General features: G+C 34.8%; 1 protein-coding gene across 1 annotated transcript in view; it reads left to right on the forward strand.

The window, feature by feature from the left end:
- LOC114050000 (formin-2-like) overlaps positions 1-24,855 on the forward strand; it is a 473,042-nt gene that overhangs the window by 289,512 nt on the left and 158,675 nt on the right. The window contains exons 7-11 of the mRNA XM_027871502.1: positions 17,492-17,583; positions 17,748-17,877; positions 19,095-19,241; positions 22,404-22,463; positions 22,618-22,738. Coding sequence (XP_027727303.1) covers positions 17,492-17,583; positions 17,748-17,877; positions 19,095-19,241; positions 22,404-22,463; positions 22,618-22,738 — 550 coding nt within the window. The remainder of the gene's footprint in view (positions 1-17,491; positions 17,584-17,747; positions 17,878-19,094; positions 19,242-22,403; positions 22,464-22,617; positions 22,739-24,855) is intronic.

A 24,855-nucleotide genomic window follows, 5' to 3' on the forward strand; every position in this document is an offset into this window, starting at 1 on the left:
GAGTTGTCTTCACGTTCAGTTGCTTTGGTTTGGAGAGACCTCATTTGTTATTTTTGTTGAGTTATTTCAGTTGTGTCCAACTTGCCATGACCCCATTTAGTATTTTCTTTGCAAAGATACTGGAGTGGTTTGCCATTTCCTTCTCCAGCTCATTTTGCAAATGAGGAACTGAGGCAAACAGGGTTAAGTGACTTGCCCAGGGTCACACAGCTACTAAGTATCTGAGAATTTCCTTTCTCCTCTCCTTCTTCAACCCCTCCTTTTCCTTTTTCCTTGCCATTGCAATTGTCATCACTTTTTTTCCCTGCCTTAATATAACTTAGTTTAAGTAAAACCATATACTTATCTTTTTTACTGAAGCTCCCCTGCTATTATTGTGGGACTATGCCACTCTTTATTAATTCCGGCCAGTGGAAGAATGGCTCACCGACTGTTCTTGGACAGATTAGTGAAGGAGTAGGCATAGTTGGATATGTCTAAAAGTGACAAGAGATATTTTCCATGAAACATTTGGTCATCTCATTCTATATTTTTCATGATTTTAAGCAAACATCACCATTGAAAAGACTATAGCTATATATTTTGCAAAATCTGGATAAATAAAAAAACATTTTATGCTGAATTTGATTGGCTCCTCTACATTAAATCATGACATGCCTCACTAACAAGTGACATCAACCGGATTGTGGGCATAGGAAAGGCTAGCAAAAGATATGTTGTAAATACAGTTAGGGATTAAGAAACTGAAGATTTAAGAAGCTTGTAGACAGCTTTAAAAAAAAACCTTCTATATCATGAAAACATTATTCAGGGACTGAGTCACAAGGTTCTGGACATGTCAAACAACATCACACACCAAAAATGATATTGATCGGATCTTAATGGACAGGAAATAACTGGTTCCCACCATGGGAATCATTTTTGAATCAAATGTCTCAAGGCAGGCAGATCTTAAACTAGTTAGAGTAAAGGTTAAAATGAATACCAAACTAGAAAAAGAATTAAGATTTGAAGACTCTGTGTACAATTAAAATATCTCCAGCCAGGCATATTCAACTAAAGTATTTACTGTGAAAAAATTGAAATTAGGTCAAATAGAGACATTAACTCTGATTATTACTATTTGTTAAAGAGGATTAAACAGTTTAAATAATTAATAAACGAAAAAGTCCAGAAAATGCCTCAGCCACAAAATGTTTCATCTCTTGGCCAAGCATAATAACATGGAAGACCAAAGGTAGACCTAACATTATACAAGCTCATTCACAAAGCATTATAATAGATGATAATAGAAAACTATTAAAAGTATTTGAAATATTTTAGAGTGGATAACAATCCCTTAGCCTGATCGTCCCGAGAGCATTTATATATGAAACTGGAAGGAGGGCAACAAATAGATATGACATTGAATAGATCTGCCAGCATCTCTGAAACAATATCATTTCATTATGGATGACAGTGGAACCCCCCCAAATTAAATATCAACTCAGTAAGTGATTTGTTTTATATGGCACTTAAGAACAGGAAGTGAGTTAGAAGTGGCTAAGTCTGGTGAGCTATGCAAACAAAAGAATTTCTTGCTGAATGTAGCATAATTTTAAAGGTGTTTGAATCAGTTTTCACAATATTCCAAAGAAGTGATAATTCCCAGGGCTTTTACTCCATAAAACAATGATCAGGGCAAAATCAGTAACTATTGATACTTATGCCTATTTTATCATTCCCATCAAATTATGTGACTGGTCTGTGTATTTATTGAACATTCCCTTAATGAAAACATGCAGAAGGAAAAGGCAGGCTTTCAGAGTCAAGTTTGTATAGCAGATCATATATTCAATCATAAAGATAACTGAGAGGTAGAGATGATATAAGATCCCAATGTGTTTTAATTTTTGATTGAATAGCAAAAAAATGATTTGGTAGAGAAAAGTACAACCTTGCAGACTTCATTTAAACAAAACCTTTTTTATGCTTATGTTGAAATCTACAAAAATCTGCACTATGTGCAATCCTAGAAATAACTATAGTCAATGATATTCCTCATATCAAGATAGGTGTAATCCAGGAAACACACATTGAATATATCGAACTAAAGTGTTTGCTGGTGTTACAGATGATACAATGTCTTATGTCCAAATTGATGTGGTATTCCATACAAATGACAAATGCTTTTTTGTAGATGACATTGTGCTGATTGCATAAAGCTCTAATATATTATACAGCCTTATCAGTGAGATCCACAGATATTAGAAGAGAGGAGCTTAATCAAAGGAAAAAATAGATGCCAAGTTATGTGTCATACTTTATATCATTTGCCTATTGAGCTAGTTCAAAAGTTCCTATTCATTTTGAATCCAACACCGTATTTGGTAAGTAAACTGGGTCTAGAAATGATTTGACAATGGAGATAGGGTTTGATTTAAAGATGGAGATTTGACTAAATTGTATTTTTAAATTGTATACTCTAGGGCAGCTAAGTGGCGCAGTGGATAGAGCACTAGATCTGGAGTCAGGAAGACTTGGGTTCAAATCCAGCCTCAGACACTTATTAGTTGTGTGACTCTGGGCATGTCACTTAACCCTGTTTGTCTCAGTTTCCCAATCTGTAAAATGAGCCGGAGAAGGAAATGGCAAACAACTACAGTTTATTTGCCAAGAAAACACCAAATGAGGTCATGAAGAGTCAGACATGACTGAACAACAACAACACAGCACTTTTAGTGATCCCAAACTCATCCTGGCCCCAAATTCTATTTTTCTAAAACCAGTATCTCTTCAGGGATGTTTACTGCTGTGCTTTGTGGAGCTCCGCAGTCTCTGAATGATGAAAATTTCAGGTAACTAATCAATCAATCAAATAATTTAAAAGCAAGGTAAAGGCAGGTATAAATAGGCTATTACACAGTAGTAGTAGTTTTACTCAGCGGAAGTTGCAAAAAAGATAATATAATGGTTGTTTATGATCATAAAAAATATCATCTCATCATGTAGCAAAAATGGATAACAGATGGACATCTAATTATTTCACTGGTATCCATGGAATATTAAAAGAAATGGAGAATAAAATTCTAGCATATCATTTATAGAAAGATATACACAAACAAGACTTCATAAAATCACAGAATTTAAAGGTGATAGTGGGTAAAACTGATTTACACTAATAAAGGAAGCAACAGAATTGATTACAAGACTGATTATATATGTATATGTATATGTATATTATATATATGCAGTAGTTTTGTATTGTTAAAAAAGTCCCCATTTAGCCATGTAGATCTCGTTAGATAACACTCACTTTTCTTTTTCAAAGAAATCATCTGTTCTTGTGCCACCAGCATTTTAGAATAATCTCAGCATTTCTTAAACTGAATTAACCTTAAGATCTTAGTCCATAGGAATCTACCATAATCCTATCTCTGAATTCTGAAACCAGCTCATGCTGAATCTAGAATACACTTCAGACTATTACCATTTTCTCCTCCTTATTAAACTTATATTGGCTAGTTTTCTCTCAAGGTGTCTGTCATTTTAACATTTATAACCAGTTCCTTCTTATTGGTCAGACTCCTATCCAGAAAAGTATTCTATTTTTTTTCTTCTACAACCTTTTATAAAGAAAATAATTATCATAAGAACACTAATAACAACTAGCATTTTATAGCACCTTACAGTTTGTAAATTGCTTAACAAAAATTAACTGATTTTATCCTAACAATAAGCACCTACCTTGAGAGGTAGGTGCTGTTACCATCCCCATTTTGCAGATGAGAAAACCGAACCAAATAAAGGTTAAGTGACTTGCCCAACTTGCAAGTGTTTAAGAGCTGAATTTAAACTCAGATCTTCCTGATTCCAGAGAAGGATATGGCACACCACTCTAGTGTCATTGCCAAGAAAACCCCAAGTAGGGTCATGATGAATTGGATATGACTCAAATGACTGAACAACAACTTACTGACTCTAGGCCCAATACTCTATCCACTGCAATACCTAGCTGCCTAAAGGCAAGCCAAAACCTTGTCAGTTTTCCTAACTTCATCTCAGAGTTCCTAAAATATTTCACATTACAGCCTTTTTGTGTGCACATGAGTGTGTGTGTGTGTGTGTGTGTGTGTGTGATTTCTCTTGCTAGAATGTAAGCTCCTTGAGGTTAGGACCCTGATTTATTCATGTTTGTATTTTTTTCCAATGTCTGTTATAATTCTTTGCTCCTAGTAGCTATATGCTAAGTACTGGATTAAATTGAAACTCGCCTAGAAAGAGACATGGGATGCTAATGTGTTTGGTGGGTCCAGGTATTATTTTTGTCAGTGATGTTGATAACAATAACACTTCTTTACTGAAACTGTAGTTACAACAGACATTAGCCTTAATCCCTACTGCTTTCATTTTTCTTTTCATTGTGCTTCAAATCTTAAGTGAAAGTTTAACATAATAATGAAAAGGCTTGCCTACCACTACTTTTATTGCAACTCTCCTTTGGTCCCGAAGGGACCTCCAAGAGAACATTTATAGAGTGTCCCTATGTGTGTGGTACTGGATTGTTTAGATAAGCCATGTCTGTCTCCTTCTGGCATTGTTTTTAGGTCTTTACAGAAATTGCTATTCTTCCTTTCAGAGCTGCCTTTTGCTTTTCTCTTTTAAGAAGTACAGTAAAGTTTATAACTTGGTAGGGCATGGAAATTGTTTCTCCCACATTCTCTCCTTACTAACATTTCCATTCTATTGCAGTGAATGACTTCTTCTGATATCTATGTCTTTAATTGTTACAATGAGTATTCTGATGGCAAGTAAGCCTTAAAGATAATAGTCAATATTAAACCAAAATTATTTTGCCAATATACAACACCAAATAGCTACTGAATCTGTCTAAGGAGTAATAAGCTAAAACTAGCTAATGTACGCACAATACTTTGTAATGCTAAGGATGGAGGATGGAATCAACTCCTGCATCTTGGGCCTTTGATCTATAATATAAACTAGGCATTACATCAGTGTAATTTTTAGGTTTTTATAGATATGATTTGACCAGAGAACAATCATGTTATCTTGGGGTTTTGTTGTAATATTAACCTAGTTACCTAACCTGCATCTTTGGCTGAAAATACCAGTAATACTTTGGAAAGTATTCATTGTTAGAGTGTTTAGATGTTATGTTTGAAGGAAGCATCCCTTTGTTATTTCCTTGTCCTATAATTTACAAAATAAATAAATATATGAATTCACTGAGCAACAAGCTTATGATAATGATAAATAACCAAGCTTCTAAGCAAGGATGCACAACTCCAATCATGATTTCCCTAAATAGTGATCACATTTGGAAAGTTAAATGTTTCCAGATGGTGATCTGTGTACTTTTGGCTCAATGTTTCTGGTACCATACATGCTTGCCAATATGGGGTTAAGAGATGGATATTCAATTCTAGTTTTCTGAAAAAATAACTTTTAGCCAATAGATAAATAACTTTAGCATTCCATGTAGTATATGGGACCACCATTTTGAAATTGCCTCTCAGTCAAGACATTTGCAAATCTATTATATGTCATTTTCTGCTGGGTAGGGGAATGGGAAGATTTCGTATATTACATTATGCAACTTGTAGCTCTTAAAAACCACAGATTCTCTACTGAAAAATTAATTTTTATAATTAGAGAAATTATTACCTAGCCAAGATTATACAGGTACTCTCCAATGTACAAGTGAGTTCTGTTGTAATAGTAGATTACTTGGAACTTCAGATATTTTTCCCTATAGAAATGATATGAATGGTGATTATGGTTCTAGGCAATCCCACAGAAACCTGGCATCATACTAGCACTAGAGAAATGGTGTAGTAGACAGAATGCTATACTTGGAGTCTGGAAGACACAATTTCAATTTCTGCAGAGTTGCAAGTGTCAGCAAGGTAGCTGGTAATAAGATGGTAGGAGACTAACGTAGCACATAGCTGAAGCAGCCAGTCTGTTACCATTGCCTACATGTGAGCCACTCTCCAAACAGGATCTTGGGACATCAAAGCAAGTGTTTCAAAGCTGAAGTAAAAATAACAACAACCATAATAATACCCAATTTTTTTAAATAAATAGGAAAAACTAAAAAAGCAGTTCAACAAAAGTAACCAATGTATTATGTTTGATATTTGCAGCCTTCTAAATCCATAATGCTCCACATCTACGAAGAGAAAGAAGTATATTTTTTCATCTTCTTCAAGGATAAGCTTAATTATGATAATTATAGATTTTAATTTTTTGTTTTCCATTTTAACTGTTATTCAACATAATATTTTCCTGGTCTTACTTATTTTACTTTGCATCAGTTATCATATTCTTTCTTGTAGCACAAACTTTTTTTTTAACCTTATCTATTTGGCAGGATTCTATTTTGTTTTCAATTCTTTGCTTCCAAAAAAATGTTGTTGCAAATATTTTGGTGCAGATGGGACCTCTCTTTCTGTATTTGACCTCTGTGGGATTTCAGCCTAGCAGTGAAATCTCTGGGTCAAAGGGCATGGGCATTTTAGTCACATTCTTAGATAATTTCAAATTACTCACCAGAATGGATGAATCATTTCACATTTTCAACAGTGACATATTAATGTGGCTACCTTTCCACAGACCCTCTGACATTGATTATTCCCATTTTTTTTTGGTCATTTTTGTCAGTTTTTGAGTTATGAGATGAAACCTCGGAGTTGTTTTGATTTGCATTTCTCTTATCATAGATTTAGATAAATCTTTCATATGACTTTTAATAGTTTGTAGCTCTTTAATTTTTTTTGACTTATTCATATTTTTACCACTTATCTACAGGGGAATGGCTCTTCTTATATATTTTATATATTAGTATTAGTTCTCTACATATCTTGAATAGTAGGATTTTATCAGAGATAATTAGGGCAAAGATATTCCCTGTCAAAACAGCACCTTTGTTTCTTATCCTAGTTCCAGTAACTTTTTTTTATCAAAGGTTTTAATGTAATTAAAATTATCTATTTTAACTTCTATTGTTTTTATTCCATCTTTGGTTAAGAATTCTTTCTGAGACATAGCTTTGAAAGGCATATAACTTTGAAAGGAACAAATGGTTGTTCTCCCAATTTTTTCAAAAACAGATAATCGGACAAATGAATGAATGGATATTTAAATAAAAATAAATATTAAATAATAAATAAAATATTTAACATTTTAAACCTTTAATATATAGATAGCTTCCTGGTCAATTCTTCCAAGATAAGTCTTCAGGCTGTGATCTTACTCACTTCTAGACCCAAAACACTTAAATGCCCATTCCACATATTTCTTAGAACTAAGAGTGAGAGGTGGCAGAAGTTTCAGAGAGGCACTTTTGCCTTAGTGTAAAGAAAATAGTTTTGAACTTTTAGAGATGTCCAGAAGTGGGCTGCCTTCGAGGGTAGTATATTTTCCTTCCCATTATGTCTTTTTTTTTTTTTTTTTTTTTTAGGATATTGGGGTTAAGTGACTTGCCCAGGATCACACTGCTAGTAAGTGTCAAGTGTTTGGTTAGGCAATTGGGGTTAAGTGACTTGCCCAGGATCACACTGCTAGTAAGTGTCAAGTGTTTGGTCTGAGGCCAGATTTGAACTCAGGTCCTTCTGACTTCAGGGCCGGTGCTCTATCTACTGTGCCACCTAGCTGCTCCCATTATATCTTTAATTGAAAGCTTGGATGATCCTATGTTGAAGTTGTGAAAGGTGTCACTTTAAAGTTGGAGAAGGCAATAATGTAAATGGCATGGGATGAGATGGATAGTTTCTGGAATTCTTTTCCTACTCAAACATTCTTGATTCTGAAATGGCATACAATGCTTTGATATCTCTTGAATTTTCATCTTGTATTGTTAACCCTTGCATTTAATATTTTGTGAATTTATATATTGTCTCTCTTGTTTCCTCAAATCTCCCATACCACCCTCTAACCCCTACCTACAAAAGCTTAATTCCTTGCCTAATTTATGAAGGAAGCCTAGGACATTTACTGTGAGCTTCTTTTTTTTTTTTTACCCCTTTTCTCATTTAACAGCCATTGCTCCTTATCTCTCAACCCTCTGACATCATTCCCTACTGTTTCCGCCACTATTTTGGTCTCTGATGAAGTGGCTCTCTCACTAAAGCTAAACCCTCTACGTGTACCCTTGATCCCATCCCTTCCCATTTTGTATCATATATCGCTGCTCCTGTGAGCCCTGATGTCTCTCTTATCATTAAACTCTCCATATCTACTGGTTTCTCCCCTTCTGTCAAACACACTCATGTCCTCCACCTTTAAAAAAATAGTCACTAGATCCTTTCATTCCTGCTAGTTATAACCCTAAATCTCTCTTGTCTTTTCAGCCAAATCCTTTGAAAGAACTCTCTACTCAGCCTCTATTTCCTCTCAACTCACTGTCTTGCAAGCCCTCTGCAATCTGATTTCTGACATCATCACTCAAATGAAACTGTTCTCTCTTAAATGACCAGTAATCTCTTAATTAGTAAACAAATTCTCTTTTTGGATATGGCATTGTTATATATATATATGTGTGTATATATATATATATATATATATATATCAATGTATGCACACACACACGCAAAACCTCCTTCTCAAGTCCATTTTTCTATATATTTTCTCATTTGTCAATTTTATCAGGTTCCATGGATTTTGTCAATCTGTCATCAAGCACTTATATATTTCTCTCCTGGCTCTCCTTCTGACTCCTGAGAGTTTGCTACCATGCCTCAACTTTCTCAAAAAGTTAGCTACTTGAGGACAGAAACTGTCTTTCTTTTTGCTTGTATTTGTATCCTCAGAGCTTAGCACAGTGTCATGGCATATAGTAAGCTCTTAATAAATGCTTATTGATTTGACCTGAATTGACTTACTGTGTGCCAAACACTGTGCTAAACTCTGGAGATATAATGAGAAACAAAATATGACAAACAAAAAACAAATAGTCCATGCTCTCAAGGAGATTACATTCTAACATGTGATAAAAGATGTAAACATTTAGGTTGATACAAAATATATACAAGAGTATATTTGGAGAAGATGTGGGAATATTGGAACACTAATGCATTGTTGGTGGAGTTGTGAAATGATCCAGCTATTTTGGAGAGCAATTTGGAACTATGCCGAAAGGGCTATAAAAATGTGCATACCCTTTGACCCAGCAATAGCACTTCTAGGGCTGTATCCCAAAGAGATCATACAAATGGGAAAAGGACCCACATGTATTTATAGCAGCTCTTTTTGTGGTGGCAAAGAATTGGAAATTGAAAGGATGCCCATCAAGTGGGGAATGACTGAATAAGTTGTGGTATATGAATGTAATGGAATACTGTTGTGCTGTAAGAAATGATGAGCAGGCAGACTTCAGAAAAACCTGTAAAGACTTGTATGGTCTGATGCTAACTGAAGTGAGCAGAAACAGGAGAACATTGTACACAGTAACAGCCATGTTATGTGATGACTGATATGGATAGACTTAACCCTAAGATCTAAGACATCTCCAAAGGCCTCACGATGGAAAATGCTATCCACATCCAAAGAAAGAACTATGGAGTTTGAATGCAGATTGAAGCATATCATTTGCTATTTTTTTCTTCTGTTGTGTTTTGTTTCCTCTTTCTGGTGGTTCTTCCTATTGGTTCTAATTCTTACTTACAACATCACTAATGTGAAAATATGTCTAATAACAATGTATATGTATAGCCTATATCAGGTTGTGTACTGTCTTGGGAAGAGAGGTGGGGAGGGAGGGGAAGAAAAATTTAAAACTCAAGAGCTTATGGAAGTGATTGTTGATAAATCAAAAGAAATTAATAAAAAAAGAAAAAAGAGAAGAAATTAGAGGAACATGGAAAAATTATGTTAGATGTATGGATGGGGAAGAGTTCATGATCAAACAAACAAAAGATAGAATGACAAAAGGTAAAATAAACACTTTTGATTGCATTGAAAAAAAGAGTAGATGAAGATAATATGAAAGGTGAAGGCATTTAAAAAAAAAGAGAAGAAAAAAGGGGCAAATAAGTGGGACAGTGGATAGAACACTAGCCCTGAAGTCAAGAGGAACTGAGTTCAATTCTGCCTTCAGAAAGTTACTAGCTGTGTGACCCTGGGCAAGTCATTTAACCCTGATTGAAAGAAAGAAAGATGAAAGCCTTAATAGCTGGGGGCACAAGGAACAAGCTACTTATAGTTATCATTTCTAGATAGATGATTTCCAGATACAGATATCCAGCTTTGGTCTATCACCAGACCACTAGTTCAACATCACCAAATATATATTAGACATTTTGAATTGTATGTCTCAAAGACAGCTGTGATTCACCATTTCCAAAGCAATAATTCATCATCTTTTCCCTCTAAATCTGACCTATCTTCTGAATTTCCCTTTTGAGGTTAGGGTATCACCATTCTTCCAGACATATGTTTTCCATGTCAATGTCATGCTCTGCTCCTCACTCTCATTCATCTTCCATATCTAATTAGTTGACAATTCTTATTTTTCTATTTCCATATCACTAGCAAATGTTCCCTTCTTACCAGTTACACATTAGTTTGGGTCCTTACTGGGTCTTGCCTGACCTATTGCAAGAACCTCCTATTTGGTCTTCCATCCTCACTCGAGCTACCCCCAACTCCAGTCTACTTTTTCCCAGAGCTAAGTGCTGTTTCTCAAGCACAGGTTTAGCCATCTCAATCCCTCCCCCATTTAGTAAACTATACTAGTTCCATTTTAATTCCAATGTAAAATAGAATTCTCCATTTGCCCTCTAAATCTTTACACAGTCAAGCTCCTTCCTACTTTTACAGCCTTCTTAAGCTTTATTCTGTTCGACACATTTTGTGGTATAGCCGTACTCACATACTTCCTCACACAAGACGCTCTATCTCCCATGTTTTTGTACTGGGCTGCCCCTGGGATTAGAATGAATTTCCTTCTCATCTCTGCGTTTGGGACTGCTTCAAACCCAATGTGATACTTGAACACTTTTCCTGATCTTCACAGCTCCTAATGCCTTCTCTCCCCAAACTACCTTTTATTCATTTTGTTTTAAATTAATATTTATTTTATTTTTTATTAAGTTCACCTTCTCTATCTCTTCCCCCTTTCTGCCCCCATTGATAAAGCAAGATAAAGCTCTGTTACAAATATGTATAGTAAGACTAAGACTAAACAAATTCCCATATTGGCCAGGATCCTCCCCCCACCAAAAAATAAATCTCAAACTATTCTCTAAGTTCTTCATACCTTTTGTATACGTGTGTGTGTGTGTGTGTGTGTGTGTATGTAGGTGTGTGTGTATACACTTCTGTTGCATATTTACATAATATAATAATCATAATAAATGTGACATAATAATAGCATTTATATAGTGTTTTGAGATTTACAAAGTGATTTAAGATGTCTACTTTTAATCTCACAAAAACCCTGGGAAATAGGTTCCCATTTTACAATTGAGGAAACTAGGGCAGACAGAGGTTAAATGTCTTGCCCAGGGTCACACACCTTGTATCTGAGACCAAATTTTAACTTCCTGACAACAGGTCCAGCACTCTATTCATTGCGCTACCTAGTTGCCTCTGCCCACATTTACCTGAGGGCTCCCCTGTTAAAACATAAGCCCTTTAAGGGTAGTGGATTTTATTTCAATCTTCGTATCCTTAGTGTTTAACACAGTCCCTGACGCATAGGGTACAGCTTGTTGATTGATTGATTGGGTCTACACCCCAGTGATATATTTTTATATCCCTCATAGTACTTAGTACAGTCCTTTACATATAGGAAGACTTCAGTAATGTCAGTTTATTGATTATAACTTGTCGAGACTCCATAAAAAATCATGACAAAAATAGTAAAGGGCTTATTGGTCCCTTCTCTTGATTCATCCTGGCACCCCTATCCACCAGGATGCAATATATGCAATGTATAAGCATAGTTAGCAAGCATCAAGAACAGTGCTGTAAATGAAAGAATAGAGTTCAGTGTTTTTAGACAAGATATGAATAAACAAATGAAGTGTCACAGACCTACCTTATGAAAACAAGCATAGGAGTTAACTCAACAGAATATGTATCCTGCTAGCCTCAAGAGAAGTTCTTTGGTCTACTTTAACATAGCTAGTCAAAAACTATTTTTAGCATTGTGAAGGATTACTCTTCATTGACTACCAGACAAGTTACAGAATACATTCAAACCTTGTGTCAGTTGTATCATGATACCTCCTGAATCTCGATGGAAAGTGGGAGTGGGAGAGGGATAAAGGGATGGGCAGTTGGGTGTTATTTATGGCAATATCTACAGACTCTCTGGCAAATTTTCTTTCTTGGTTAACAAGCTCGAAAAGATGGCCCTCCAGTGAATACTTTTGGGTTCTTTACTCACTTAACCTCCTCACTTAGGGTGAAGTAGAAGAATCAGCACAAAATATAAAATATGTACCTCAGGAGAATTTTTTTTTATTATTTACAAGATTATCATTACTTCCTTCTGATTCTGACAACAAGTTTGAATCATTCCCAACCACTGCAACTCACATTGCATGTTTCAAGGTATACAAATTGCTTTTCTTGTGACATTCCTGTGAGACTAGGTAGTGCAAATATTATTCTCCTCATTTTGTAGATGAAGAAATTGAGGCTCTAAGATGTTAATTATCTTGCATTATGGTCACAGAGCTAGTATCTGAAGTGGGTTTTAAATTTCACTCTTCTGACTCCAAGTCCAATGTTCTTTTCATTAGAGTATTTTGAAATGGCCTCTGCTCCTCACCTTTGAGAATATTTGAAGATACAGAGAATTTTTATAAGGATAATGGTCACCACTACAGTGTTTTATTGTGTATAGGGTGCCATAGGAATGTATATAAATGTATGGTCCTTGCCAAGACAGGCGACAGGGAGAAAATTTTCTGCTTTTGTCTAAGAATGCCAGCCCAAAAATATGACTGGCAGAAAGTAAAGGAAAACTAAATCTCCAGTTCCTCTCTGCTGTCTCTGTTTATGATTTTCCTCCCCAAGTGACTGTTAAACTAATACAAGAAGTTCCTATCTTACAAACAAGTTCATCTGCAAATGAGGTGTTAGGCATTTAGAACACGTTTTCCAATAGAAACCATGTTACAAATATTAATTGATTTCACAGACTATCCTTTCAAATGCTAATTCACTTTGCTGCTGAAATAATGTATACTTGAAGAGAAAAAATAGTAGAAAAAAGACTTCTGAGACTTTAATAGAATCTTTAAAACAAGGCATTTTAGGGCTTTGAATTCATCTGCTTCCCATTTTGCATTTCACAAATGAGAAAACTGAGACCATGACAAGTTTAGGGACTTGCCCAAGGTCACACAGCTAGGTAGTAATAGAGCCTACATTTTGAGCTTCTTGAGGGCAAGAACCATGTTTCATTCATTTTTGTATCTCCATTACTAAAAAGCATGCTGCCAATTATAGTTTATATGTGGCTTTATATTTAAATTATCATCTTAATAGTGCTGGAGGAATATGACATGCATGTTAAATTAGAGAAGGATACATGGAGTTGGAAATTTTCGATGAGTGACTTCACAGCACTTTCAAGGAGTTAAAAGTCTGATTACACCAGTATTTAATTTTTATTTCACTTAAAAACCTAATGTTTTCTTTTTTTATTGTAAAGTTGATTCACTAACAAATGCTTATGCCTGTCACCTATGATTAAGGTTTTTTTCCTCCAACAAGTGAATTGAAGATAGAGAAGTGGGGGTGACAGAGATTTCTCTTGAAGTAATTGGATAAGATTTTGAAGAGAAAAGAAGGAGGAAGGAGGTTAAAAAGTTTGGAATGTACTGGGTGGGAAAGGATTGCCTAGAGTGAAATCAATTGATAATTAAAAACAAAATAAGAGTGAGAATCTCCTGAAAGGGGAGAAATGGGAAGAAATGGGAAGGTGCATTAGGTTAGGTAGGACGTCAGATATGAGTAGAACTTCCTGCTCTAGTCATCAAGTAGTGGGATCAGCCTTGATTACTTCCTGTCTAAAGTAAAGTAGGGATTGAAGGGCATCTCTGGCATATTGGGTGGGGGTGAAGTATGGTCTGAGAAGTAATGTGAAACCCCAATAATTTATATGTATGAGATAGTTAAATTCAGGTTTTTGCATCTAGTATCCATACTATTGTTTAAACCCTCAAATAGTTGGAGGACCAGGTGAGGTAGGCTCCTACTATTAGTTCTTCTGGCACAGTCTATCTAAAAAAAATACATACATACATATTCATATATATATATATCTTTCTAGTCTGTTTTTACATTTAAGTCTTAGGAATTATAAATGGGTTAGTGATGAAGCAGAATAGGTCCTCATTTTTCTTTTTAAGTTCCTTTTGATGCCTGTGCTTTTACTAGTTTGAAAGCCAAAATTTGAAAAACATGTTATGGTAAAGCCCTGTCTTAAAATATTTCTTGAGTCTTTTTTTTCAGTTGTGTCCAACTCTTCAGAACCCTATTTGGTGTTTTCTTGATCAACATATTGGAATGGTTTTCCTTCTCCAGCTCATTTTATAGATAAGGAAACTGAGACAAACAGGGTTAAGTGACTTATCCAGGATCACATAGTTAGTAAGTATCAGAGGTCAGATTTGAACTCAGGAAGGTAAGTCTTCCTGACTTCAGACCTGGCACTGTATCTACTGTGCCACTTAGCTGCCAAAATATTTCTTGCCTTTATTGTAGTTCTGTTTTTGAAAACATTAATGTGATGTGATTCTGAGGTCAATGCCAAAGCTGTCTTACAGGGTAGCTCAATTTAAATTTTGTCTTTAGTCTCCTTTGTGGTGACTGTGAACTTTTGACCATCATGGAAGTGAGGTGGAGGGAGATCTTGGAGGGAATTCTGGTGGCATGGGACCCAAGTCCACTAGAGTCCAGTTTGGCTTTTTAAAAGCCTGCCCTTTCCCAGGAGAGGAGTATAGAGGAACCTTTGGGCTACTGACACTCAGGTTCCAGGTACTCTTTGATTCAGTGACACTGACTTCCTGGCTATTTCAGGAGCTACACATTCCATCTCTAGGATCTGGGTATTTCCTTTCTTGGAATGCTCTCCTTCATGGCTCCCCTGCCTTCCTTGAAATTCCAACTAAAATCCCATTTTCGACAGGAAGCCTTTACCAATCCCTCTTAATTCTGGAGCCTTCCTTCTGTTCATTATTTTCTAATTATCCTGGATATAGTTTGTTTGTACATATTTGTTTGTTCTGTTTCTCTCCCATTAGATTGTGAACTCCCCAAGAGCAGGGACTGTCTTTTGCTTCTGTTTAGATCCCTAGCACTTAGCACAATGCCTAACACACAGCAGGCACTTAATACATGCTTCTTGATTGAATTGATGACATACTATCAGAGAATCAGTATTTCTCCTTAGTCTGTGTGCATCATCATTTGTTCTTCACTTGGTCTGACTTATGCAGATACATTTAAGTGAATAATGTTTATTAATTTCTTCTCTAACCTGTTGGGATAATTTCTATATTTATCTGAAGAGTGAAGCAATATGTAACTCAAAGGTATTTTGATCACACTGTTCCCTCTGCCTGCAATGCTCCCCCTACTATACCTATTTAATTCCTACCCATATATTTTCTAAAGCTTCCATGATACATTATGGTAGATTATAGTTAGTGATGTATGTGCCATAGGTTCAAAAGATGTAGACTGGGAAGGGCTCTTAGAAGTCATCTGGTAAATGGCATTACTTACAAATGAGGAAATTGGGACCCACAAAGACTGAGTGATTTGTTCACGGTCACACAGATATTAAACATCAGATGTTAGAGTTCTACCTGACCCTCTGATTACAAAACCAAGATACTTTTTCCCATACCATGAAAACTCATACTAGACTATAAGGTTCCATGAAAGCAAACCCCCCTCTTATTTTATCGGTGTATCTCTCAAAGTGCCCTGTTCATAGTGAGAACTTAATAAATATTTATTGAATTGAGTTCTGCAAATAGCTTTCCAATTTTTTTTGCTGCAACTGAGTATTTGTAAGAAACCGTCCTCTTTGCCTCCTAAGATTTTATATTTCATCTTTATTCCAAATTCAAAGTATCCGACCATCAAAGAATCAATATTTCCCCTTAGTCTGTGAATCATTACTTGTGCTTCCCTCGTTAAAAGATACCTCATTGTAGGTGACAAGTCTTTCTTACATGAGGTCATCAATCAGAAAAGTCGCAAATTTATCAGGCCAAAGTCCATCCGGACTTGCAGAGCAATTCTTGGTTGATAGTATTGGTGTTTTAACAACGAATTACACAGAATGAAATTTATGTGCTGTGGAACTACCTCAAGCACAAGATATGTGATTCTGCCCCTGCCCTTTCATGCATTAAGAAAATGTAGCATGATTGATTTCATATCTGTACAAAATGTAGACCAGATCAAAGTGTACTTTGTTGTTGTTTAGTCATTTTTCAGTTGTGTCCTATTCTTTGTGATCCTTTTTGGAGTTTTCTTGGCAAAGATGCTGGAGTGGTTTGTAATTTCCTTCTCCAGCTCCTTTTATAAATGAGGAAACTGAGGCAAATGAGGATAAGTGACTTGCCCAGGGTCACACAGCTAGTAAGTGTCTGAGGCCAGTTTGAACTCATGACTTCCTGACTCCAAGGCTGGTACTCTATCCACTGCACCATCTAGCTGTTCTAATAAAGTGTACATAAATAAATCAATAGAAAAAAATAGTCCAGTTAAAGTTAGATTTGTTCTTCTATGTCTATAACATTCTTTATATGCTGCTAAGAACATTTTATGGAGATTCACAAAAATTAAAGTTAGAACAATAAATTTGATCTTGAGTTCATGTGTGCGTAGGAGGGGGAGCACATACATTTATATAGAAGAAAATAAATTTAGAGACATGATTCTACCAAAAAGAAAACACAGGAAAAGAGACCCAAACATTGTGTTTATGTTCAGTGATTTTTGTGTTGTTCACATTAAAAGTCAAACTAATAATTACATTGTGAATTTTTCATAGCCTAAATAGCAGTGAACAATGATTGAGATAGTTAAATAAATCCCTTTCTTTTACCATGAGAGAAATAACTACATAAATCTTTAGGATCACATTACATTCAAATTCAACTTGACTGATTTTTGAATGAGAAATACCACTTTAAAAGCAAATTCTTTCATCCTAGAGAATATATAAACAGCCAAAAGAACAGGAAAGGAAAAATGTATTGTCTCAATGCATGCTTGAATGAATAAATCTTTTGCAGATTACTAATAGTCAATAACATTATTTGGAAGATTTAGAGGTAATCTGGTTTGCATTAAACATATTTACACTTTAAAATGCCTCATGAATTAAGTAAAGTTTTACTACAAACAGATGCTAAGGAATATGAAAATATAGAGTGATTTTGTAAGAAGATAATTATTATCTTTAGAGTTTAATTGGCCAGGTTTTCAGGGGAAAAAAATGTCTTCTTTCTTCCAGAGAGCACAGACGGACGAATTGGAAAAAATTGAAAAGCATGGCAGATCATGCAAAGAAAAAGAAAATGCCAAGTCTTTGGACAAACCTGAACAGTAAGCATGCCTCTTATAGCCAAAGAGGAATCATCCAGGAGATGTGTGGGCTATTTCCATTAGGAAAGTACATCTTAAGTACATAATTGCTAGGAATGATATAAGGCTAAACATCTGTTTATGTGAATTATATTTTCCCTCTTCATTTGACTCTCTTGCTTCAGGTTCCTTTATGAACTATCACTAATACCCAACTTTTCAGAGCGAGTCTTTTGCATCCTGTTCCAGTCAACATTTTCAGAAAGCATTTGCTCGATTCGTCGCAAACTTGAACTACTCCAGAAGTTGTGTGAGGTGGGTTCTGGTCCATAGAAAGCTAGGGCTAGATCTCTGATATTTAATCTCACTCAGTCACGTTCATATTTCAAAAGTTTTCTTCTTATTTACTTAAAGTCCTCATTAAATATGAAGGATCGCAGTCCTGCCGAATGGAACATTTTATGATGGTGCTTCCAGATCAAAGCACATGTTCAGATTGGCTTTTAGGGCTTCACTGCAGCATCATAAGATTCCTGCCAATGCACATCAGCCTCTAGAGAATACTGTGCCTTCTGCTGCTGCCAAAGCAAAATCTTCACTTTGTAGAGGCTTTCATACATCCGACATCCAAATGAATGCCATTTGAGAGCATTCTGTTTGCATTCTTTGATTTTTGGAAGGGACTGCTCAACAAATTGCTAATAATTAGTCCATCCCAATGATCTGGAGACAACAGCATAGCTGAATTTTGATGCTAAAATGCCTCCTTGAAGTTAGAGCATTAATACTCTGCATAAATTGTTAGTATCAAAAATTTTTAAAGGCTGTTCATTAGTATAGGGGCCACAATACCATTCTTTCTTCTATTAGTAAAGCATTTTGAAAAAACTTGATGACCTGGGTATAAGTAATGCAAAGTTAAGCCTAACGTAGAGCTTTGGAAGAAACAAGTGTGAAACATTTAGGGTAAATTATAAAATGCATTTCTTTACATCAACATTTTTAGTGTTAGTTTTGATGCCAGATTACTTGGGTTGCTAAGAAGGTATGTGAAATTAGAATAGTTACAAAAACTTCTCTTGAAATAGTTGTTGTTTCACAATTCTCCCTTTTCTAGCCCTCTTTAGTTTAGCAAAGAATAGGAGACATGGCATAAGGTACTTGCTCACTGTCTCTCAACCACCCCTTTTGGCTCATGTGTGAAATGTATGTTAGAATGTGTTGATATAGTTGGTGTGGGTTTTTTTTTTCTTTTCTGTGCTTATGTAGTTGATTTAAGGGGTTTTTTTTCTTTGTGTGTATGTGTATATAAATGTAACTTCCATGTCTTTTGTGACTTTCTTAACATGCATTTTAGATGTTTTCTAATAAACTACAACTTGTAAGTAGGAATAATGACAAATGGATATGACCTAAAACGTTAGTAAATATATTGGAAGCTTGGCATATTATGTGATAACAACTCTTGTAAAATTGATAAATGTTATACAAAATTTTAATTAAGAAAAATTGTTCTTTATCCTATTTTGCAGACATTGAAAAATGGGTCAGGGGTTATGCAGGTTCTAGGTCTGGTTCTTGCCTTTGGTAATTACATGAATGGTGGGAACAAGACTCGGGGACAGGCAGATGGTTTTGGATTAGACATTCTTCCAAAGCTGAAAGATGTCAAAAGCAGTGTAAGTATTTTTATGACTGACTGTAGGATCACTAGAAGATGAGATTATTTTGTTAGTAATAAGGAGTTTCATTATTTGTCCTTTGTAATAATTGTTTCTTTATACCTTGATGCCAAACTATATCTAAGTAAAAGAAATGTTCATTTTTGTGTGTATGTGTTTTGAGTATTAGAATGTTTTCTTAAATGAATAACCATTAATCCTATGTCTTCTTGATGACTATGACTTCAGCTAGAACTACGTATTTCTTTCTTGATTTCTTGCCCAATTCTGTATATGCCAAAGACCATCTGCCCTATGGCAAATTTTTCTAAATCATATCTGAAGGACCTTTACTTTTTCTAGGATAAAATAGCATATAGTTATTTTTTTCCTATTTAAATTAATTATTTAGATGCTAACCAGTGGAGACCAATAGGTTCAAGTCCTTAAAAAAATTAGGAGGAGTCTAACACAAATTACTCTAAAAGAAGTGAAATATTTAATTAAAGTAGAGAATAGAGCTAGCCACAACAGTATAATTATCTCTTCCTGATGCTCAGAATAGATGATCTGTCTGATGTTTCTAGTTCAAAATCTTCTGAATCCTTAAGTCTAATCACTGTCATTGCATGTGTGATACTACTAAGAAAAGAAAATGGTAAAAGAGATTAAAAATTTTAAATAGCAAACATTTAGGTATGAATATTTTAGGAATCTACCTACATGTATGTATTTGCGGTGGTGCTAATGGAGAGGAAACTATGAAGCATTAGAAAAACTATCAAAAATTGGAATCAAGATTATGTATAACAATATTTATTCCTATTATTTTCCACTGAAAAGTTGTTGACTTTTTGCTAAAAGTAGCACATGTCTAAACTTTTTCCAATTAGTTACTGAATAATCAACTACATATGATTTTTATTTTCAATAGAGTTCAACCTATAAAGCCTACTACATTTGTAGCCTGTACATTTTCATTGTAACTTCTGATATAGAAATAATTTGATATTATTTACCAATAGAAGTACAGTTTTAAACACATAGATTATTAGGGACATTTTTAAAAAGGGAGCATGCTTTTCCATTTACTATATCCCTATTGAATTGAATGGAAATATTATTTCCAAATGATTTAGAACCTATAAATAATACCAGATTAGACATCTGCTAATTTTTAATATGGAACCTTAAGCAGATTCTTGAGCAGGTTATGAAGATAATAAGAGAATATCTTCCGTTTTCATTCTATTTAAGGATCATGTTTTAGTAAGTTCCCCAGAGGCAGATCCCATTGATTCAAATCAAAATATGGTCTAGATTGAGAAATTGACATTCAGTCATGAAATAAGAAGTAATTTACCTTTTTGTATGGCCCAACATAAGTGACAAAATTATTCTGGTGTCCTTGCTAAGTTAGAAATAATTGTGTTTATTCCTGGACTTTTTTTATATCTCCTTAGAGAAAATTAGAATACTGTAATTACTTTTACTACTGCCATTTATAGATTACTTTTATGAAGCACTTTAAGGTTTACAAAGTATTTTACTTATATAGGGTATCCCAAAAGTCAGTGCAGTGTTACATTATCAAATATACTTTAAGTTATAAAGCTATTAAAGATAGCTATTTGTGTGACCCTAGGAATGCCACTTAGCCTTCTTGATCCTGGGATTCTTCATGAAATGGGGATAATAATATACCACATGGTATTGTTCTGAGGATTATATGAGATTACCACAAGGTGTCCCAAAAGTCTTAGTGTGGTTTTAAGTTATTAAAGGTTAAAACTGCAATAGGACTATTGGACACATTGTGTAATCTCATATAATTGATGCTTAAAAACAAGTTTTAAACTGTTAAAGCTTAAAAATGCACTAAGATTATTGGGATACCTTGCCTCATATAATCCCCAGAACAATGTTATGTGGTGTATTATTATCCCCATTTCATGCAGAATCCCAGGCTCAGAAAGGCTAAGTGACATTCCTAGGGTCACAAAGCTAGCAAGTATATGAGATAACATTTGAATCTGAGCCTTCCTAATTCTAAAACACTATCACAGGATTATGCAGATTACTGTGAACAACAAACCTCTGGTCAATATGTTATTGACTGGTTTCAACCTAATTAACAGGTTCATGTTAATAGAGTTAATAGAACCACAAATCAAAAATGATAAGTGAAAGCCACTGAGATCACTGGAAAGCAAATCCTATTTTAGGTTGAGAAATCTAGGTTAGGAAATCATATTTAAAGTAGTGGGGGAGAGGTATGAAGAGGGAAGAATAATATTTAAAACAAAAATAAAAATAAACCTATATCCATGGGCTAAAATCATAACAAACTGAAAATCCAGAAGCACGTGCCGCTTATCTTGGGGGATTTAGTTTAAAGTAGGTAAAGTCTAAATGTCATTCGCAATATTTCTGTCACATGATTTTGATTCAAATGTGATAGCAATAATGAGCAATGCATACAATTTCTACAGCCAGATCAATCCCTATATGAATATGACACAAAAATAAAGAAGTAGCCTCTTAAGCATGAGATTTTGCATATTCTGCAGAACCCGTAATACATTATTCATTATGCTATATGTACAAATTCAAAAAAAGTCTGCCAGACCTGATGGTTTATGTAATAATTCATTATCTAAAATGATTGCTATAAAGCCCAAGTGATTTTTAAATCATTTTATTCTTTTTTGTGGGTGGGGGTTCATTTATGATTTCTCTTATCTGTGAACTGAGTCACAAGTCCAGAGGTAATTATATAGTTTGTATAACCGGACATAGGGTGCTGTCAATTCTAAATTCTTTCAAATAAAACAAAGTCATACATTTCAATATTAAAAATAGCTTACCTTTAAGGAATATTAAGTTATGTGTGTGACTCAGGAAATAAATAAAACAAACAAAAACAGAAGAATTCTTATAGTTGAAATACCACTTTTAACCAGTTCTGATACTGGTCTGATTAAAGGAGGAATGATGTTAAGTAGATGATCTTTCCTGAAGCAGTTAAACCTCTTAGGTATAGGAAGACAATTTGTCTTATAAAATTTCACTTTTCATTTAAAATGTCATCATATATAGGTTGTTGTCTAGAATTTTTTAAAAATTCTAGTAGTGAGTGAAATTTAAACCACCTTTACTCACTTTGATCTTTCTGCCTAGGACAATAGCCGGAGTCTTCTGTCATATATCGTTTCATATTATCTTCGAAATTTCGATCAGGTGAGTGACTGTAATTTCTATGTACCCAGCTAAATTTACTCTGACTCAACATGAATTGAGTGATTTCATGATGTGTATGTTTGTTTGTTTCTTCTATGACTGTGGATAGTCATTCTTTCAAAAAACCTTTTCCTCCCCCCACCTTGTTTGTCAGGATGCTGGAAAAGAACAATGTGTTTTTCCACTGCCAGAACCCCAGGACCTTTTTCAGGCCTCCCAGATGAAGTTTGAAGACTTTCAGAAAGACCTTCGAAAGCTGAAGAAAGATTTGCGAGGTAACAAGATACAATACAGTATGATAATCCATCTATATATTTTCACCATGCTGATGGACAAAGGAGACCTTTTTAATGTGGTGTGGAAAATATATTAATTTTTGGGTAGCCTTTGCCTTGGGTAGTTTAACTAGTGCTTCTGTGACCAAAAAAAAAAAACTATTATGCTTACTCTTTCCTGTGTCTAACACCAAACCAAACAAATCTAGGTATTCAGCAAAGTACTTCTTTTTTCAATTAATTTATTTTGATTTATCAAAAATCTCTTCCATAGACTTTTGAGTTTTAAATTTTTCTCCATTTCCCTCCCCCCTCTCTCCCCAAGATGGCTTGAAATCTGATATAGGCTATACATATACATTCCCATTAAACATATTTTCACGTTATTGATGTTGAAGGAAGAATTAGAACTAATAGGAGGAATCATCAGAAAGAGGAAACAAAACAAAATAGAAGAAAAAAATAGCAAATAGTATGCCTCGATCTGCATTCAAACTCCATAGTTCTTTCTTTGGATGTGGATAGCATTTTCTACCATGAGACCTTTGGTGATGTCTTAGATCCTTGCATTGCTGAGAAGGGCTATCAATTTTATCAAAGTCTATCAATTTTAGTCATTGCACAATGTGGCTGGTACTGTGTACAATGTTCTCCTGGTTCTGCTCACTTCACTCACTTTCCAGGTTTTTTTGAATTCTGCTTGCTCATCATTTCTTATAGCACAATACTATTCCATTACATTCATATACCATAACTTGTTCAGTCATTCCCCAATTGATGGGTATTCCCTCAATTTCTAATTCTTTGCCACCACAAAAAGAGCCTACTATAAATATTTTTGTACATGTGGTTCCTTTTCCCATTTGTATGATCTCTTTGGGATACAGCCTTAGAAGTGCTATTGCTGGGTCAAGGGGGATGTACATTTTATAGCCCTTTGGGCATAGTTCTAAATTGTTCTCCAAAATGGTTGGATCATTTCACAACTCCACCAGCAATGCATTAGTGTTCCAATTTTCCCACATCTTCTTCAGCATTTATCATTTTCCTGTTTCATCATGTTGGCCAATCTGATAGGTGTGATGTGGTACCTCAGAGTTGTTTTGATTTGCATTTGTCTACCTAACCTATTCCACTGATCCACCACTCTATTTCTTAGCCAGTACCAAGTAGTTTTGATGATTGCTGCTTTATAATGCAATTTAAGAACTGGAACAGCTAGGCCACCTTCCCCTGCATTTCTTTTCATTAGTTCCCTTGATATTCTGGACCTTTTGTTATTCCAAATGAATCTTGTTATTATTTTTTCTAGCTCTATAAAATAATTTTTGGTAGTTTGATTGGCATGGCACTGAATAAGTAAATTAATTTAGGTAGAATTGTCATTTTTATTATATTAGCTCAGACTACCCATGAGCACCTGATGTTTTTCCAATTATTTAGATCTAACTTTATTTGTGTGGAAAGTCAGCAAACTACTTCTTGAATCTAATATGGAATATATGGATGGGATTACATTTCTTCAGTATTTCTTACAGTCTTATTTTCAGTGATGTGATCAACAGTATGCCACATTTCTTTGGGATTTTGCATTATATTTCTTCTTATAAATCTTATAAACATTATCTCTCTCCTAACTCCCCGCATTTGTGACTTCTGAATTATATCACTTTTTATGGAATCAAATTCTCTCCTTTATTCATTCAATCAAAAAAAGTCATACGTGAGTGATGCACTGTTACACATATACCCAGCAGGTTATTGGCCATCTAGGCTATTACTGTCATTTTAAAAGGAAAGAGTTGGAAGTTTTATACATTTCTCCCAAAGAACTTTTTGAATTAAAAGTAGCATTCAGACAAAATCAAATACTACCAGCAGAGGTTCTTGCCAAGAGTTTTGGTGTCTGTTCAACTGATGCAAGCCTCTTTAACCTATTTATTTTCTGAGAACATCTCTGCTATCTTAAGCTTTGATCTAACTGCATCAAGCACAGATCTAGATGGAGCAGATCCTTTATTATTAGCAGTGCCATATCTCAATACATATAGATAGAAGGGCTAGATATTAAGCTGACAACAAGACAAAAAAGATGGTGGAAAACTTTTTTTAAAGAA

The sequence above is a fragment of the Vombatus ursinus genome, unplaced genomic scaffold, assembly GCF_900497805.2.
Source record: "Vombatus ursinus unplaced genomic scaffold, bare-nosed wombat genome assembly UNPS02014798.1, whole genome shotgun sequence".
In the NCBI taxonomy this organism is placed as follows: Eukaryota; Metazoa; Chordata; class Mammalia; order Diprotodontia; family Vombatidae; genus Vombatus; species Vombatus ursinus.